At 36.1% G+C, this 20,604-nt stretch overlaps 1 protein-coding gene across 1 annotated transcript in view; it reads right to left on the bottom strand.

The window, feature by feature from the left end:
• POLA1 (DNA polymerase alpha 1, catalytic subunit) overlaps positions 1-20,604 on the bottom strand; it is a 148,750-nt gene that overhangs the window by 62,732 nt on the left and 65,414 nt on the right. Inside the window, exons 9-13 of the mRNA XM_017516455.2 lie at positions 15,804-15,836; positions 14,931-15,023; positions 13,220-13,425; positions 10,983-11,115; positions 4,044-4,175 (exon numbers count right to left, since the gene is read on the bottom strand). Of these exons, the coding sequence (XP_017371944.2) occupies positions 4,044-4,175; positions 10,983-11,115; positions 13,220-13,425; positions 14,931-15,023; positions 15,804-15,836 (597 nt within the window). The remainder of the gene's footprint in view (positions 1-4,043; positions 4,176-10,982; positions 11,116-13,219; positions 13,426-14,930; positions 15,024-15,803; positions 15,837-20,604) is intronic.

Raw genomic sequence — 20,604 nt, 5'->3', positions numbered from 1 at the left:
CCATATCCAGCCTTGTGAATGATGTCACTATCATCTGTGAACCAAAAAGTTATCTCTACTGGATCAACATCCAACAACTCACTCACTCTTCCGCTCATCTGAAACAGAATTTAATATTCAAACTAGTAAATTATAACTATTCACAGTGCTCAGCTGCTCAGCAGAACTGATTATAATGTGAATCCCATTCTTTCATTCCTGCTACAATCAGTCCCTTTCCAGCTCAGCACCCAGCCTAAGGCAGAGGCAACCTTCCACACACCACTGTCTTTACCAGAGTCCAGTGGCAGGGGCTCCTTTTCTGGCTTGTCTCCTAATGGAAACCACCTGCGCCTGTTTAACAACTAGATTCTACCTGTTCTATGACAAAATGAAATACCTAAGAAAGCAGCAAACTCAGATTAAATGACTTGCTTCTTATTATTTGTCAGGAGTTTACAACATAGTAAAAGGAATTAGGCATAATTAATCAAGTTTAATTGTTGCTCTTTTAGAAGCCTGAATTGTTACAATGATAATAAGGTGATAGTTGATGATAAAAACCATGAGAAAAAAATCCTTGGGCAGTGTCTTTTCACACAACTCAACTGTATTTACACTGCCTTAATAAAATCTGACCAATTTACAGAATTATAAAAAATTGATCTACCCTTAAGGTTATAGCAATGTTGAGTTTAATAATTTTTAATGGTGAATTAAAATTGAATTTGTAGATGTAAAATATTTTTTTAAAGGCACTTGAGTTACTTTCGAATATGTAATTAGAAGTTCTCATAGTAAGACATGGTTTTCAAAAAATCAGTTGAAAATTTCTGAGCATACTTTCAGTTTAAAATGTTTTTATTTTAAATATTTACACAAAAGACAAGTTTTAACAAAAAGTGGCACAAACATATTCAGAGTATTTTAAAAATTTAAGATTGAACATGGCTAAATTCAAAAGACTTGGTTAGATGACAGGTTTTACTATGTTATATTGGAAAAACAATTAGGCTATGATCCAAGATACATCCTTCTGCTGGACAGCGTGGCTGTTGTCTGTAATCCTAGTACTTGGAGAGGCTGAGGCAGAAGGATCGCTTGAACCCAGGAGTTCAAGACTAACTTGGGCAACATACTGAGACCACCCCCCCATCTCTTAAAAAAAAAAAAAAAAAAAGTTAGCTGGGCGTGGAGGTGTGCATCTGTGGTCCTAGCTACTCAGGAGGCTAGGGTGGAGAATTGCTTGAGCCTAGAATATAGAAGCTGCATTGAGCTGTGGTCATGCCACTGTACTCTGGCCTGAGTGACAGAGCAAGACCCTGTCTCAAAATTAAAAAAAAAAAAACCTTCAAAGACTTCATTCTAAAATCTGAGCAGGCCCCATGGTATATACAAGAATGCGTGGCATACACTTTTAAGAACAGATTAAGAAGCAATGCTGATCTTCTTCAAGTGCCCATGTAGTAATTTGTGAACTTCACAAAGTGCATAATTCAGAGAGAAAGCCAGGTGCAGTCGATTCATACAAAACTAGGTAGTCATCATTAGTAAGAAACTAATGGGAAAAAATTTTGAACTGGAGACAAGTGGGCCCCTTAAAACAATTATGCTAAGGTCTTGTCTTCTGGAAATTAAGTCTAATGAAAGTTAAATAGTTAAGGATTTAAAACTTAGCCAACAAATGGAAGTTGATTTAAGATCTGAGCAAATAATTTACATAGGTTTAACACGATAACAACCTACAATATAAATTAGATTCCAAAAACATTACTCTCTGAACTCATCTGAATTTGTAATCTGAACAGGGCACTATTTCCTAAATGTAAATTTTAAACAAAACAAAACCTGTTTAGGATATAGGCTATTCTTGGAGGACACCCTTGCTTAAGGCAGCAAACAGTCCTCTTAAAAATGTGTCATAATGGGCCGGGCACAGTGGCTCACGCCTGTAATCCCAGCCCCAGCACTTTGGTAGACTGAGGCAGGAGGATCACCTGAGGTCAGGAGTTTGAGACCAGACTGGTCAACATGGTGAAACCCCATTTCTACTAAAAATACAAAAATATTGGCCAGGTATGGTGGCGTGTGCCTGTAATCCCAGCTACTTGGGAGGCTGAGGCAGGAGAATCACTTGAACCCAGGAGGCGGAGGTTGAAGTGAGCTGAGCTGGCACCACTGCACTCCAACCTGGGCAACACGGCGAGACTCCGTCTCAAAAAAAAAAAAAAAAAAAGTGTCATGATTCATTTTCAAAAGCATATTCTAAAACTACGGTTGTGTTATGAAACACAGAATAATCTGAGTGCTTAAAAGCAAAAAAGGTAGGTAGATTTGGCTAGCAAACAGGTTGAAAGGGGGCATGTCCCATGGGTAGGGTACAAAGGCAAATGGAAGTCCTGTAGGTTTTCTTGGGATATGTTAAGGAGAATAAGCTAATAAAAACAAGAATGAATCATACTTTTAAAAAGCAAATAAGACCCAAACCAGTGGATGGAAAATGCTAAAAATACATAAAATTGGATGTACTGTACTACATTAGCAATAGCATTTTGAGCCTATGTATATTAATAAGACCTGAGAAAAAGAAACCTTAAGACCTAACATTCAGACATCAAGGAACACAAAAATGACTTTTCAATACAATGATCATCCTATTTTATAAGTTACCATACATTTTCATTGCAGGTTTAGCCAAAACATAATTGTGGCTTGATTTCATTATTAGATGCTATTTCACTGAACCTATATAATTTTTCAAAGTTGTATGCTGCCATCTGTTCTTGTCATTACCAATCTAAGAGCTTTTCCACGTATGTGAAGACGTAAGTGGAAAAAAAAAACCTAGCCTATTTACCAAAATCTTTATTTGCATAATATGAAAATTGTTTTTTTGAGATGAGACTTGTCAGAGGCAATATGCAAAGCACATTAAGGGCTTGAGCAAGTCAGACATTTATGGAAATATTTTCCTGCAGGAATTGGCTTTCTGTAACAGTTCTTAATCAAGGGTAACCCTAGGGGGGAGACAGAGTCAAGTGCTGATTCCTGTCCATGTACTTAAATCATTTGTTATGTACATCATCCACGGCATATAGCAGATATCAGCAGACTACTTTTAAATTTTCAAAAGACTCTGATTTAAAAACATACTGACTGTGGTTTGACAAATATCAATCATATTGCAACTAATTTTTAGATTTATGTAAAAAATTTTACTCTAACAACATAATGCAATAACAATTAGGATAAAATTCTTAATTTTTTTAAAAAACAGTCTTAGATAAATTATACCTTGTGTTAAGTAGTGTATACCATAGTAATATGAAAGAATTTGGATAAATGCTATGACCCTGAGTTATTTTTACAGAGAGAAGGAATGAGACCTCTCCTTTGTTAAAACTGGAGTTAAGGGCTTCGAAAGTCAAAAACCTACTCTTCTCTCTTACTCTCTCTCCTCATCCATTATAGGCATGCTATTATCAAAAGAACTGGTAGTGGTTTAAAACTGTTCCAGAAGGCCTAGAGGTGCCTTGTGAAACAGGGAGAAGGGTAAGGAGGTGGGCCTTCTCCACTCGAAGGAAGGAAAAAAAAAAAAAAAAAAAAACTGGTTGAACTGTGTATTTTCCTCATAGGGTATGTTTATAGAATCTCTCAACTTCTCCATATAATCATGTACTCCATATTTTTTAACATAATTATTTGGACATTTGCTAGGAAAATGATGTTTATTCTTTTATTATTTCACTGATATCTATAATGGGAACTGTTGCAAAAGGAATGATAAAGGAGGACTACTGCTGAACATCTGATGAAACTTACATTTGCATTAAAGTTAATTTAGGGTTAAAAGACTAGCTACTGCTATAAACTTGTCATAAACGTTTTATGAAAATCCTAATGACATATGCTACACCTCTAACTAATGTTTTTTAAATGCTATAAAAGCAACCAGACTTCACAAAGTTAATTATTGGGAAGAATACTAAATAAGACACTGGCAATCTGGATTTTACTTCCAGTTCTTAAGAGGTATCAGAGTCTTATGAATGTCAATAGTTTACCTGACAGATGACATATGACACAGTATCTCCAGCTTTCACCTTTCTGCCTCCTTGAGAATTTATCCAGAGGGCAACATGTACATGAGGTAGGCTTTTTTTATCAGGGTAATCCTGGGGATCCTTTGTCAATGCCTAAAAGAGGGAACAAAAAAGTCCAAAGCCTTAAAATAAAACCCTTCTCACACAGATATACACTAAAAACATCTTTGCTAGAATCATACTAGTCACATAAATACAAAAAATGACAGAAGCTGTATGTAGAAAATACTGCTACAGAATCTTTAAACATCCCATCTTCAAGGCTCCTCTCTCCTTTGTTCAAAAACTAACATAACCAGATGCAACCCCAACAAAAAAGAAATGTAAGTTAACAGGCCATGTCACATGATACTTGGATATAGAAAGTTAAGACTATAAATTCAGTGTTATATGCAGCCTTAATGTTTGCAATTCTCTCACCGAGTTAACTGATTAGTTGGGACTGATGAATAACAGCTACTCTGACTTAATGATTGTTTCTCAAAGGCTCCTCTGGCCTAAATAAATCCCAAAGGCACTAGAAATCACTGAATTTACTCATGCTGTCAATTAACATCTACAAAGGTAGAATGCGTTTGTAACAGAAAGTAAGTACCACGAGAACAGGAACAATGTCAGCCTTGCTCACAACTGTATGCACAGTGTTTCTAATGATGCTTGATGTACAGTAGCAGCCAAATATTTGCTGAAAAAATTATTTCACTCCATCTGTAATAATTCACAGAATAATCTGTTCAAGTATTATAAAGTACCACAGGATGAACAAGACACAGTCATCTGCTTTTAGTGGAAGACTCTACCCTCCACCTCCCCTCCAAAAAAAACCCTCTAAAATAAGCTATATGTGCTATAAAGGAGATGTGAATGAAGTGTGAAGAGAACTTAGAAAGGTAAGAATGATTTCCACCTGAAAGCAGAAATCATGGAAGAAAAAAACTTAAGCTGGCACTAGAAGGAAAAACAAGATTTTAAGAAAAGGTAACAGAGACAAAAATAGTCTAGGCAGAGAAACAAACAAAAAGGCAAAGGGTGAGGGAAAAAAATGCATTCTATTAGAATGGAGCTCAATATGCATAAAGAAAAGGAGGGGGATACCTAACCCTGGAAGCGGTGGGTTTCAAAAGACAGAGAAAGAATGGGGATCAAGGTACTGCTTGATGAGCTCACCTGTTCTCAAAGTGTGGACTGCAGAGCCCTGGGGTTCCTGATATCCTTCCATGGAGTCCTAAAATCAAAACTATTTTCATAACAATACTATCTGTACTGATGATACAGGAGCAATGGTGGGCAAAAATGCTGGTGCCTTATAAACATGAATCAGGACGGTAACACCAAACTGTACTAAGAGTCACTGTATTCTTCACCACCATGCATAGTTAAAAATATACTTTCACTTAAGAATGTCCTTGACAAAGTAGTAAGAATAATTTTTAAAGCTCTCAATAGCAAAGACTTGGAACCAAACCAAATGCCCATCAATAATAGACTGGAGAAAGAAAATGTAGCACGTATACGCCATGGAATACTAAGCAGCCATAAAAAGGAGTGAGTTCATGTCCTTTGAAGGGACATGGATGAAACTGGACATCCTCAGCAAACTAACACAGGAACAGAAAACCAAATATCACATGTTCCACTCATAAATGGGAGTCGACAATGAAAACACATGGACACAGGGAGGGAAACATCACACACTGGGGCCTCTTAGGGGGTCGAAGGAAAGGGGAGGGAGAGCATTAGGACAAACATCTAATGTATACAGGGCTTAAAACCTAGATGATGGATTGATAGGTGCAGCAAACCATCACGGCACATGTATACGTATGTAACAAACCTGTACATTCAACACATGTATCCAAGAACTTAAAGTAAAATAAAAAAGAAAAAGAAAAAAAAAAGCTCTCAACCTTTGAGTACAAGTCTACTATTTTGTGTGATAAAACAGAAAGTACACATGAGGCATATCTGAAAAACAAAGATTGCTTAAGGAAAAGCATTTGTGCAACTGTTTGAGTTGCAAGCTAAACTAGCTGTCTTTTTCACAGAATATAATTTTTACTTGGAAGAATTACAGGCAAACTACTGTTATTCTGACTTGGGTATCTGGCAGAAAATTTCTCAAAAAAGAAGTGAGCCTGGCACTTCAAGGCAAAAAAAAACCTGTCAAAGATAAAACTCAAGCTTTCAAGTGCAAATTAGAATTTTAGGAAACTTGTTTCTACTTCTGTGAGCCTGACAGCTTCCCAATGCTTAAAGATTTTTCCAACATAAGTAGGAATATTTTTAAATATAATTTTTGATAGTGGACATCGAATGTGTCTATTTTGGAGGATCTGTATAATTCAGGGAAGCAACATTTAACAAATGGTCAATTCATGCCACAAATGGGTTAAATACTCTTTCAAAGTACAACACAGACCAATAGATTTTAATATAAGAGAGCACAAAAAGTTCATTGATACAGTTTCAGATTCCACATTACAAACAAAGTTTAAGAAAATATCATCTGCAGAGTTCTGGTGTAGCATCAAAGAAGAATACCTACAACTATGAGAAAAAATTACTAAACTACTTCTCCTTTTTCTAACTACATGTTTGGGTTAAACTGAAATTCTTCCTATACTTCATCCAAAACCACTTATCACAACAGATTGTATGCAGAAGCAGAAATGAAAACCCAGATGTCTTCTACTGAGATAGACATTAAAGAGATGTGCAAAATTGTAAAATGATACCACTCCTCATGCTAAGTTTTTCTTTGTTTTAAAATATATTTTTTCATAGAAAGAAATGGTATTTTTTATAATTATATAAAGAGCTTAATGCTATTTTTAAATAAATTAACAAATGCTTTTAAATTTCAAACATACTAAATATCAAGATAAACTACATCAACAAGAGCTCTTGAGGTCTTCAATTATTATTATTATTTTTTAAGATGGGGCTTCACCATGTTGGTCAGGCTGGTCTTGAACTCCCGACCTCAGGTGATCCACCCGCCTTGGCCTCCAAAGTGTTTGGATTACAGGCGTGAGCCACCATGCCCAGCCGGGATCTTCAATTATCTTAAGAACATAAAGGTGTCCTAAGACCAAGAAATCTGATAACTGATATAGAAGAATAAAATAGGTCCTCAAACATGGCTGCACATGCCTAAGTTACATAAACTTACTAAATTCTATACTCATTGTAGGAAAGTACCTAAGAAACTCTCCCAAGTATTTGAATCTCCTCAAACTTGGAATATGTGAAGTTCTGATTGACTTGGACAAGCAATACAGTATAGAAATCTTTACTGATTTAATGGCACTTAAGGAATCTGTTATCTTCTTCAATGGATTATTCTTCAGTGCAATGTTAAGAAATTCTAAATTTCAGCTGACATACTTTCTAATTATTAGATGGAGGCTATTTGGGGACTTTACAAGCTAGTTTTAGAAGGCTTCATTTAAAAAAAAATGCTTCCTGGTGGTTTAGGCTCAAGTTAGCCAGAGCTATAAAAATCAGCTGTGAAGTATTTTGTGTTACTTTGTGAAATATATTTAAGCTAAGATTGCAGTAGTTCAGCAAAATCACACATGCTGTTTTTCAGTTGCTTTTGGCAACAAGGGCTAAAATCTCTAAAGGTAAATCCCATCACTTCATGCATGTCTCCACCCTAATCTAACCTGTCATTTTCAAGTCCTACCAGCATCACCTAAAAAAAAAAAATCAAACACAAAAAGTGAAAAAAAAAATCTCATCATGAGACCATGCATAAGCAGTCACATACACAGACTCTGCCAGTCCACTCTCTTTTGGAAGCAATAAAATGTAGAAACTGAACTGCTCACAAGTTTTAAATAGTGCAAGTGTTTAGACAAATGTTAAAGATTATCAGGATACATCACCTTTAACACATGAATAGCTTACTGTAAATAGATACAGAACTATAACTATAATAAAGATAGCCCTTTCAATAGAATTTACTGTACTTACATCACACTGCAGAAATTCTTCTCTACTAAATAAAAGAAAGAATATAGAACAGTTACCGACAACCAGCTCGGCTGGGAGACCCCCACCCAGGTGGGCTGAAGGTATTGAGTGGAAGATACCCAGACAGAACAACAGAGTGGATCTATCAGGGGACCAACAGCCTGAGAGCTGACAGGCTGACAGCATTTCCAGGCTGAAGGCCCTGAGCAGATTCTCATCCACATATTTATTTGCTCTTTGACGGGTAATTCTTATTAATACACAGGTGTTCTACATATACACATAACTCAAGAATATACCAAGTAGGTACCAAGAATATACCAAGTATATTAGCCTACCGCTAATTACAAACTAAAAGGTATCCTCCACAAAGGAGCCATGGCGGCAGGGTAAACTTAATGTTTCTCAACAGACCGTAAATACCTTTTTTTTTTTGAGATGGAGTCTCATTCTGTCGCCTAGGCTGGAGTACAGTGCTGTGATCTCAGCTCACTGCAACCTCCACCTCCTGGGTTCAAGTGATTCTCCTGCCTCAGCCTCCTGAGGAGCTGGCATTACAGGCACGTGCCACCATGCCCAGCTAATTTTTGTATTTTTTTAGTAGAGACAGGGTTTCACTATGTTGGTCAGGCTGATCTTGAACTCCTAACCTCATAATCTGCCCACCTTGGCCTCCCAAAGTGCTGGGACTACAGTTGTGAGCCACCGTACCCGGCCAAGAGTAAATACTTTTAATAGACCACTAGCATCTTGAAAATATGGACCATGCATTCCTTATTCAACTTTATATCCCAGAATCAGCATTGTGTACATAAGAGGTACTCCATGTTTGCTGAATGGATGATTAAACAAGCAAATGAATTCTTTCAATGCTTAATGAACAACTACTATTTGCCACCAGCTATGCTAAGTGATATGGAGAATATAGAAGCAGTAAGTCACATTTTCAGTTTTGCCACAGAAACATCTATTCACAGCCTCTATCATACTAGACACTAAGTATTAATTACTATTGCTATTGGTAATAATAACATGTCACTATAAGTTGATAATTATTGAAGCTGAGTGATGGATACATAGGGATTCATGATACCATCCTCTCTACTTTTACAGAACTCTAGAAATTTCAATAATAAAAACTTGAAAGAATGCAGACTATTCATTAGAACCCACACACTGTCAGTATATCTGTGACTCTAACTTTCTTTCTGCACACTGGTAATACTGTGTCATCATTCATATGAGGGGATCATAGTGTGGGTCCACTATCCTAAAAGAAATGTGCTCAGTGTTACTTTGCCAATTACGTAGCCATGCTGGGACTGAGACTCCCAAACTCGTCCCTGGAAGCCCTTGTGATAGAAACCCAAGTTTCTAGAATGGTAGACAGGATCAAGGATACAATATGCAGAACTGATGTAAAAACTGGCCAAAAGAAGACTTAAGTCATAACTCTTACTCATATAAATTTTTGAGAAAGAAATTAAACAAAATCTTTAAAAGAAAACTACTTTCCAGATGACACAGTGATTCTATGTCAATATGTATAAACTTCATCACTTAAAGTGGAGAGCCAGTGCCAAGAAACACTGTCCCCTTCTAATGTACAAACCAATGTCTTCTTTTGTGATATTAAGGATGCCATAGTCAAGGTACAGGAAACAACTTACCTAAGAATAAACATAAACTGTAAGAAAACATTTCTAGGAACGAAAGAAATGAAAATTCAATGCGATCATGAAATACAGTTTCATGTTCATGACGGTAGCAAAGGTTTATTTAAATATCATCACCACTACATGTAAAACTGTGGTGAAACTGGCATATTTTGCTATTATCAATTGGTATTATCCTTTCACAAAGCAATGTGGAAAAAGCCATACAGATATTCACATCTTTGGACTCAAATATTTTCCTTCAAGGAACCTAAAGTAATAAAGTAATTCATCCAAATGCAAAAACATAAATAAATAAAGATGTTCAATAGTAATTTATAATAGAAAATATTTAATAATCAACAAATTTAAAGAAGTATCCATGAAACAGAAGATTCATACACTAATTTGATGATTTTTAAGGCAATCTAAAAATGTAGGAAAATGTTAAATGAAAATATATTTCTAAATAACTTATTGTAATTGCTGCAATATAAAAATGTTTTCAAGAGTACAGAAATGTGCAAAAATGACAGGCATTACGTGAGCGCAGAGTATTATGAATGAGTCTTCATTCTAAAACTTCCATTTAGTGTCAGCATCAGATTCTTTTTCATTAATTTTTGTATGCACTTTGACAATGAAATCTACCACAAAATGGGTAGTGTGGTATTTGCAAAATTAGCTTCTGAATATATAAAGGTACTCCTTTTAAATAGAAAAAAAAAAAAACTAACATTTCGTTTATTACACAGCGCTTTGGAAACCAAGATTTTGTTTTTCAAATTAGGTAAGAAAAAATATTTCCCTATTTTCAACAACTAAGACTGTTTCTAAATAACTTAGGTCCCCAAAAGCCTTCCGAGTACAGCACCTCTAAGGATCACCATCTGTGAAGTTAAACAAACACATGAATGCACACAATAAGCCTACAGGCCTACACCCCAAACAACTATTACTTAAGGGACTGAAGAAGGTAGTGTTCTCCAGTCCCCAATAAGTAAACTATATCACTCCATAGGGCCTCTGAAAATGAGTCTTCCAAGAATTAAAGTAAGGACTAGAGACAGAAGGTTTCTGGGAGACATGGCTGTACCTGTGGCTGGAAGAGGTATGCTAGTGCTCAATCTGTGACATAGTTGTTAAGCAGCTTTCAACACCAGCTAGAATTTATTTCAATTGCAAGGATGAGGTGGTTCTTCAACTATCTGAAGGAGGAGAAAAACACACGACAGCAGCTGGGCTCAACAATAAATGCCACATTTACCTTGTTAATTTCAAACTGGCTCACTGGGACACTGCCATTTAGCACATTCTCTCCAATTTCTATTAGCCTCTTCTGAATGTTTTCTACTATAGTGTCGCGGCTTTGATCAGAAAGGATCTGGCCAATCACAAACCTGAAAAAAAAAAGACAGCAGTTGATTTTTTAATATCATATTTTACTAGTAAAGAATAAGAAAGGAAGAGAAATGCCATTAGATTAACACATGGCCAAGAGCTACACTAAGAGCTAATATGAGGGTTAATGTCAAAAAGGGAGTTACTATTTGCTTTTTAACACCAACTCTACTGAAAGTTTGCCAGCCTTGTAATGTCAAGTTTGACCCTAAACATACAGATCATTTTTATGTGGCAGCTAATATTTTATATAAAATGTGATGAAGTATGCGTTCCATTTTTATGTTTACACTTTTATGCAATTACAAAATGCACAGTTATATTCTACCCATAAGTTAAAATTTTAGAAGACAAATATTTCACTTTCCTCACAAAGAACCAAGACATTATCTCTGATATCTAGACATCATCTCCACCTGGGATGAGCAACCATGAGCTAGGTGAGTAGAAATATGAAGCCCTTTACATAAATTTTTTTTTAAAAAACAAAGATTTCAAACTTTTCTTTCTTCACCTTCATTTTATTGCTCAGTTATTTCCCTTATGCTATCCCTTAAAAACCAAACCCAAAGGCAAAAGTAAAAGGAAAGGAGTAAGAAAGCCAATATTTTATCCATTTCTGAGAAAATGCAGAGCGAGGGTTTGACAGCTGCATTATAATTTGTCAGAAAAAGAACCCTGACAAAAACATTTGTATAGCTTTAATTACTAATACATTTCTAACGCAGAGAAATTTACTTCTATTATGATGCATCTTTTCTTAGAAAACACAAAAGCTGAAGAGAAGACGCTAATCCACAGTCTATACAAAGTACTTTTTTCTTTGGGTACATTTGGGGGCAATGAAGCATTTCAAGCTACATTTCATAAAAGGCTCACAGTGGACTATACTCAGATGGTCAACTCTGCCTAATCAAGAGTAGTTATGCAGCAGCAATAACTGCTAATCTCCCAACTTGACAGCAAGAGGAAGATTGGAAAACAAGTTTTTAAATGCTGATATTCAGAATATTAAAACTGATTTGGAAATTTAGCTTTAAAGAAAAACATTCTTCTACTTTCAGAATTAGTCATGGTCACAAAATAGGAGTATATGAAAGATGGTACACAAAGCACCTAAAAATTCATTTTTTTTTTTTTTCAGACGGAGTCTTGCTGCTTCACCCAGGCTGGAGTGGAAAGGTGCAATCTTGGCTCAATACAACCTCCACCTCCCAGGTTCAAGTGATTCTCCTGCCTCAGCTGCCCCAGTAGCTGGGATTACAGGCATGTGCCACCACATCCAGCTAATTTTTGTATTTTTAGTAGAGACAGCGTTTCACCATGTTGGCCAGGCTGGTCGCAAACTCCTGACTTCAAGTGATCCGCCTGCTTCAGCCTCCCAAAGTGCTGGGATTACAGGCATGAGCCACCACCACGCCCAGTCTAAAACTTCATTTTTAAATGAGTGCTTTGCACATTAATATGATCCTTTAAAAAGCAGGTCTTATTATCACATTCTTCAGTCTCAGGTGCAAAGCTAGGAGGTCAGTCATGACATTTACTAATTCTGAGGTACACATAGGATTTGAGAACTAGCCCTTAAATTAACCTGGTATTATTAATAATCTTTTATATACAAATCATATGGGTGGGAACAAAGTCTCACTCCATGGCCCACTTTGAATCCCAGAACATTTTAAGCCATAAAATGAGAAAATCTTAACAATTATGTTCCTAAAGAAGATGTAGCAAGATTCAGGAGCACAAAACAAGGCACTTTCTAATAGCGACATTAAAGCAAAACAAATGAACATCAACGAAATCAACTCTAAGGATCTGAAGTGTGAAGGTTTACCCTTACCAAGAGTTAAAAACTCATGAGATGTATCTTATAGCAAGCATTTCTTACTGAGCGAATTTGGCTTTTTCTAAGTTTTAATCTACCTATAAAATTCCATTCCAAATAAGAATTATTAATAATTCTTAGTAAGGTTGATAATAATAAAAATAACAAAGAAGTTGTGTTCTTGTGCTTGGCAGATTCATGAGCATTCTCTACATCATTCACACCTGAATTTTTACAAGACAAACAAGAACAGCAAAACTGAAAGCTGAACTCACTTTCCAGTGTCTTTAGCAAGATCACACCAATCTCTTCTAACTATATCTAATCCTTTGAGCTCCTGTTTGGTGATATAATTCCCGTCCGATGTTGGCTCAACAACCAGAGCAGCATATTTTTTTTTTTTCAGCAGTAGCAGAGACTTGAAAATCCCATCAATGTCTATTTCAAGTAGTTTATACAACTTATTCACTTCACTTTTTACCTGTGAAAATTTCAAATATTAATATTAGCTTCTCAAACATCTAACAAGGAGAAGATAAACATGTTACAAATTCCCAAGAGTTAATCTAAACAACATGAAGTCATACAATATTGCAATTTTACTCGGCTTATATGTAACATGATATTACATTGGGTATAAAACAAAGACATTGAAAAATGCAGGAACAAAAATAGATTTAAAAAAAGAGAGAGACAATAATCATATCATTATATCAATATATCAATAATATATCATCCCATGCAACTAAAGGACAGGACTGCATGCATCAGCCACAGGTAATATATGAAAATTATGGAACAGTCCTTGTTGAATGTAAAGACTTAATACATATGTACAGTACTTGCCTTTGAACTATTCAGTTAGCGAATACAGTCCAACAAGTAAATATGTGGCCAGAAATAAAGAAGTAAAACTTTGATTATAAAAATAATGTCTAAGACCTCCATTAACACCTTGACTATAGGCAAACAACTACATGCTGAGCAAATAAATAGTCCCCTACAGGCCATCGCCTCCAGGGAAAATATACAACTTTTCAAGGCCCAGTATGATGAGTACAATATGCCAGGCTTGCTGTCAGGTGAAGACTACCATTCAAATTCCACATATTTCCATAGAAAGTTGTTAGTTTCCAAGATGATATCTCTGTTTTAGTTCACTGGGACAATATCTTAACATAGCAAGTGTTTCTAAAACTGCGAATTGTTATTGTGAATTGCTACTAAGAAGCTACAAATGATTATTTTAAAATGCCCCCTTGTCTTTTCAAATATATTTTAAGTACACCTGTAAAAATTACAGTTGTGAGTGTATATGGATGTATGTAGGTACTTACATATAAAATGCATCTGAATCCTACCAGACATATGAATCACAATGTAGGAAGTACTAATGTGAATACATCTTAAACATACGTAACAGACTGTTTTCAAAGGAAAAACGTTTATCTACCATTTAAAGAAAAAAATTACCTTTGAATTTCACCCTCCAAACAAACAGCTGGAACAGAAATTAAAAACAAGAGGGTTGGGCGTGGTGGCTCATGCCCATAATCCCAGAACTTTGGGAGGCCAAGGCAGGAGGATTACTTGAGCCTAGGAGTTCAAAACCAGCCTGGGCAACATGGTGAGAACACATCACTGCAAAAAAAAATTGTTTTAATTAGCTGGGCATGGTGGCGAGTGCCTGTGGTCCCAGCTACTTGGGAGGCTGAGGCAGGAGGATCACTTGAGCCCAGGAGGTCAAGGCTACAGTGAGCCCTGATCGCACCACTGCACTCCAGCCTAGGTAACAGAGTGAGACTCTATCTCAGAAAAAAAATAATAAAGAAAGAAAGAAAAATAAGAGAGACTGAAGAATTGAGAGACACCAAGTTTATTATTTTCAGAAGCATATACATGCACATTCATGAATTTATAGTGTTCCATGTTAAAAACAGAATTCACAAAAGTAGGTAAAGCAGAAAATTCATAAAATTTTCTCACCTTGTTTCCCAACTTAAATACTTCTTCCAGATTGGTGCTATTCGTGTTTATCATAATGGAATCTGTATCTCCATAAATAACTTCAAGATTCATCTAATGAAAAGCAAAAATTATAAAAATTAACAACAAAAACACAGTGACCATTACATACAATGAAACTAAAGATTTTCCATACTATAGAAATTACAGGCTCCAAACTTTTCAAACGTTTATGTTAATTATTATTCATATTATCAGGGTATACAATTGACGATTAAGCCCCTATAAACCAGAAAGGCAAGCACCCTGACATCAAGAATATCTCTCAAATTTTCTTAAAACAGAGAGTAGAGTGGAAGGGGAAATGTGTCTAGTTTCAGCTGAAACAAAATACCAAATTAAATGATAAGAAAAAGGAGAATAAAAGACTAGGATACGGGGGTCTATATTTATCCACCGTACAACATGCTTAGTGGTCATGGCAATTCAAGAAGCAGAAACATAATGGATTCTATAAATTCAGAGGCACAAATCCATATTAAATTCTTAATACAGTTGCAAACAGTATTTAGTAGAATATGAAGAGTGCCAAAAAAAATCAATCATAACAAACAACACTAGAGCACATACAGTATAAAGGCCTGGAAATAAACTCTAATTAGCACTGTTACTAATTTGCTTGAAACACTCACATATAGGCTTCAAGCAGGGGCTAGATCATATCAGTGTTGGTAAAAGAAAAAAGCTGTAATCCATTAGGAGGGATTATAAATGTAAACTAGGCAACCTAAGAAGCAATTTCCAGTCTGTTTGGGTTACAATATTCCTTGAATACAAAAACATTGCCAGTTACGATATTTAAGAGTTTTATACAATGAAAATGCTCGACATTACCTTTTGTACCATCTCTTTTGTATGCATCAAAATCTAAATGAAACAAAAGTCAAGATTAATACATTACACAATTATAAAGACATAAATAGAAGCACATAGAGATAGATAACACTCAATGATTTGCCATTTCCATGTATTTCTAAAGCTCTTGAAGGTCTTCTAACAACAGCCCTTAAAAAAAAGTAACATCAATATAATCTAAAAATAAGTGTGCCTCTATGCTGATTCTTAGCCAGAGATATGGATGCATATATACAAACATATATCTTTAATAAACACACAATAAAATATCACTATAACATGGCAAAAAAGCAAACTATTCTCATTACTAATACTTAAATAGAGCTGCATGCCTAAAAAAAGCTTAACAAAGCATTTCAAATCTGGCAACTCTTACTCATGGTATTCAGGATCTTAAAAAGTTAAAAAAAAAAAAAAGCACATTTAAAATTCTTCTCTAGACTAAATTCATTGAAGACAGAGTAGACTATATTGCCTAGAGCTACCACAGTACCCAGTAAAAAGGTGGGGCTCAAGAAACATTCAGTGAATGAAGACAAACATGGATAATATCCGTAGATGGGTCTGTCCCCAGGCCCACATAGCTACATATCAGAGATATTCAGGTTACAGCGTGGATAGAAATAAAAACTGATATAAATTATTTTGTGCCAGATAAGAAGTAACACATATTTAACAAAATACAACCTCTGAAAAAATAGTAATATGACATAATTAGGACTCAGAGAGAGAGAGAGAGAGAGTTTAAAATACATGTGCTAGATGCTGTGCAAGAAACACCTTGTGAATTTTCTCATTTCATTCCCCTAGATCTCCAAGAGGTAGCTACTGTTAATATCCTCTTTCATTAGATTCCAAAAGACAGAGAAATTAGTGTCCTAGTAAAGACAAAACAAGGATATGAACTCAGGCATTCTGACTCCAGAGTATCGGGCCTTAGTCACTCCATGCTATTGCCTCTCTGCTATCACCTATCTTTCAAAGCATCAGCCTAAAGCTGAGGTCACTTTTCTAATAAATCAGATAAAGATTTACTTCATTTATACTTCTTTTTCCTACTTCAGTAGTCCACCTTGTCAACTAAGCTCAAGCTTCATGGTGTCATTTTTTTCTTATTTTCCCTATTACAGAGCTTTGTAAATCCTGTCTTTATCTTATATCTACCCATTACTTTGTATTTTTTATTGCCCTCTCCCCTTTATTACTATCTCCCAATTTTGTTCAGATGTTCATTGTATTAATATTATGTTCTTAGACAAGGAAGCCCTTTCTCCTGCCCTGGGGGTGGTGGGTGGTGGTGAATTCAATTCTGATTAGGCTAAACCAGTGGTTTTAATACTGACTGTACAGTGGAATTATTTGAGGATCTTTTTTAAAAAAATTTACAACAGCAACCAATACCTGGCCCCAACAGTTTTCTTACATTGCAAGCTAGGTTAAGGACCACTGGACTAAGATAATCATGATAATTCCATTCTGGAAGCAGTGATCAGTTTAGGCATGTGCATGTGAACAGAATCCCGGCCTATTAAAAGTAAGAATTCCTGTAGAATGCTTCTGTGAAAGGTTTTCCTTCCTGATTTGAGGGGGCGGGGGGACTACCTTTTTAGACTGAGGGCTGCTTGGAGCAGCAGCAACTACCACTGTGGCCATGAAGGGCCATGCCTAGGGTGCAAGCTAACATGCTGAACAGGGCCAGCTGCAAGGTGGAAAGTGCCTGACTCCATGGCAATGCGGTTGTCACTGAGAATGAACCAGCTCACATCTCTACTGGCTTTAGGTCTCATTAATTCACCCTGAATATCATTACCAATCTCTTAAATGTTTTCAATGCCTCTTGGATGCCTACAAGATCAAGACCAAATTCTGCAACTGCACCTAAACCACTATTCCACTTGTCTGGCCTATTATTCTTTTATATAGATCCTGTTGCTGGAGGACAGAATAAATCTCCCCAGTCTTCCAACAGTTAACTGTGTACAGACTCATTTTTTCATGCCTACACTCACGCAGTGTGCCCCCTACCTGGAATTCCTTCCCCAGTCCTCTTCCTATCAATGAATTTTACAATCCTTCTTGCATGAGTTGACTGGCCCAGCCCATACCTGTCTCTCTCCTCTCATCCGTGTTTGCATTATTCTACTAGTACTTGAATGATCCTTTATGTTATTAGCTCCCACCTACCCACCCCAAACTAGACTAGAAGCTCCTGGAGGTCAGACCATATGTTTGTGCCTAACTACAGACTTCACATATAACAGGCACTCAAAAAACTGTCTGCCAGGTGACTGATAGGTTCTGTAGTAATCCCAGTTACTTTTCCACTAGACACTAAAATTCAGCTAACTTATAAAACACATTCACTCTACCCAACTTCATCTTCATTTTTTAACATTTAAATTACAGGGAAATACATTGTGGGAGAATACTTGACAATTCCTTTAGGGAAAGGGCAATAATGAGATCAATCCAAGGCAAATTAATCATAGTGAGGACAGAACTACTTATCAAGTGTCCTCTTTACTCTCTGCCTCTTCCACCTAGCGAGGTTTAGCTTTCCTCATCACAACAGACAACACCATAACGTAACTGTTACCTCAGTAAACCTCAGGAACAGTTTGTCAACCTTTTACTACAACTCCACATATTCAATAACCAATTTCGTCTACTCTTCTTACATAACATGAACCAAACCTACTATGTCATCCCTGAATGTACTTTCAATGTGAACTGGCAACCTTCACCTTTCAGATCTATCACCCAGCCCTACTCCATCCCACCACCAACTCACAACCATTTCCATGCATAACCTGAGGACTGCTACCAAAACGATTTTCTCTTTGGTGGCAGAAATCTTTTGGTGGATGTCTTTTTTGCAGAAATGGTAAATAGATTAAGCTGCAACTGCTTTTTTCACCTAGCACTTAACCTAGAGGTTATTTAAAATCCACACATAAAGAGCTGCCTTATTCTTTTTTAATGACTACATTGTACTCCATTGTATAAATAGAACATAATTTATTTAACTTGTGCTCTATTAATGAACATATGGGTTATTTCTACTCTTTACCATGAGAACTGTACTTCAATAAATAATCCCTATACATGTGTAATTTGCAAATTTGCTAGTAACACGAAAAATTACTACAAGTAGACATACTGGGTCAAAGGTTGTATGTTTCAAATTTTTAAAAGTAAATAATACCCAATAGCTCTCTACAGAGGTTGTACCGATTTCTGTGGACCTCACCAGTAGCTAATGATAATGTTCTGTCTCAGGTTCAAGGTCCTCACCACAGTTTGGCGACTCTTCAGCCTATTCTATACAAGACAACCCAGAGCCAGTCTGACCCCTAACCTCTCATGCTTCTTCACTAAGCAGTTCTAGATGGTGGGTATCACAGTGCCCTCTCTAGTCCAATGCTTATCCAAGTGCTAATGAGCAGAAACACTCCAAAGCTGCCCTCAATTCAAACTGCTCACTGGGTAGGGCTCAGCTGTTGGATATCCAGGGAGCTACCAAATTCTTAGTATCTAACAGAGAGTCTGGTACATGGGAGCTGTTAATAAATATTTATAGAATGCTAAGTGAATAATCCTAGGGGGTACACAATGTTATAAGTCCCAATTGACAGATGAGAAAAATCAGGCTCTAAGATTTTGCCCAAGAGCTTGATCTAGAAGTTGGACTTTATGTTTCATTTTCTTTTTATTATGTCCCACTACCTTCTTAAAAAAAAAAAAAAACTCAAAAATTCAAATCACATCAATGTTCTAGAAGCCAATAATCAAAAACTTATACATTACAGGTATTTTCCCCATTAAAGAAACACATTTTTAAAAATAACCACAAGTACCTAGAAAGGTCTACTAGACACAAGGTACAATGATTACAAGATGACCATTCATAAGTTTACTTTGAAGTGACAAGTCTAATATTAAAGCTGCCCATTCTGACAGAAAATCATTTTATAAGTGCCAACGGCTAGAAAACAGGGCTATAAAGGCTTACTAAATTCATTAATAAGGCAGTCTGCAGTTATCTGATTTCACAGCAACACCTGCATATTTATCTACTCATTACCAATTGGATGATGGAATTTTTTCAAGCACATTTCAAAAATCTGCCAACTTCAAGTGTAAAAAAATAAACTTTGTGGTTAATTTTTCCCTTAACAAAGTACAGCTGTTGAGAATAATTGTTCAAGATCTTACCCTGTAATGTCAACTGCAGCAGAACAAAGAGTATTTAATTAGCAAATCTATCCAGTAATTCAACACCTATTATATAAAATGCCTTCGTGATTTTATTCAGGATAATTTGCTAAGAGGGTTATTACTGACATTCAGATGGAATTTAAAATTCCTACGCAAGTCGAGTCATAATAGCAGTAATGATCTCCCCAATCAGGAGACTCGGTGTCACACAAGGCTCTCTTGCAATGCAGCAGCCGATTTCCTGACTTCTTAATTCCTGGGCTCAGCTCAGTGAGAGCCCTTCATGCCGATATTTCAGTCAGCAATACATCTTTAATGGGACTCTATTAAAATAACTAGAACAAAAATGACTTTTTTTTGGTTAAAAAGAATGACAGCACTGCCATCATATCAATCATTGCAGGCTTTGCAGAACAGTCCCGTTAGGGGAAAAGAGGAGGGGGAAACAGGAAAGGGGTGGAGGTGGGGAGAACAATAATTAAAATAATACGAAAAGGAATTTTAACTCCAGTCTGAGATTCTGAAGGCTGGAAAAGGATAGTGAGAACTAGAAAGGAAATTC

Source organism: Cebus imitator, unplaced genomic scaffold (genome assembly GCF_001604975.1).
Source record: "Cebus imitator isolate Cc_AM_T3 unplaced genomic scaffold, Cebus_imitator-1.0 Scaffold589, whole genome shotgun sequence".
Classification (NCBI taxonomy): domain Eukaryota; kingdom Metazoa; phylum Chordata; class Mammalia; order Primates; family Cebidae; genus Cebus; species Cebus imitator.
The sequence above is the reverse complement of the archived record's forward strand: the minus strand, read 5'-3'. Positions and strand labels throughout refer to the sequence as shown.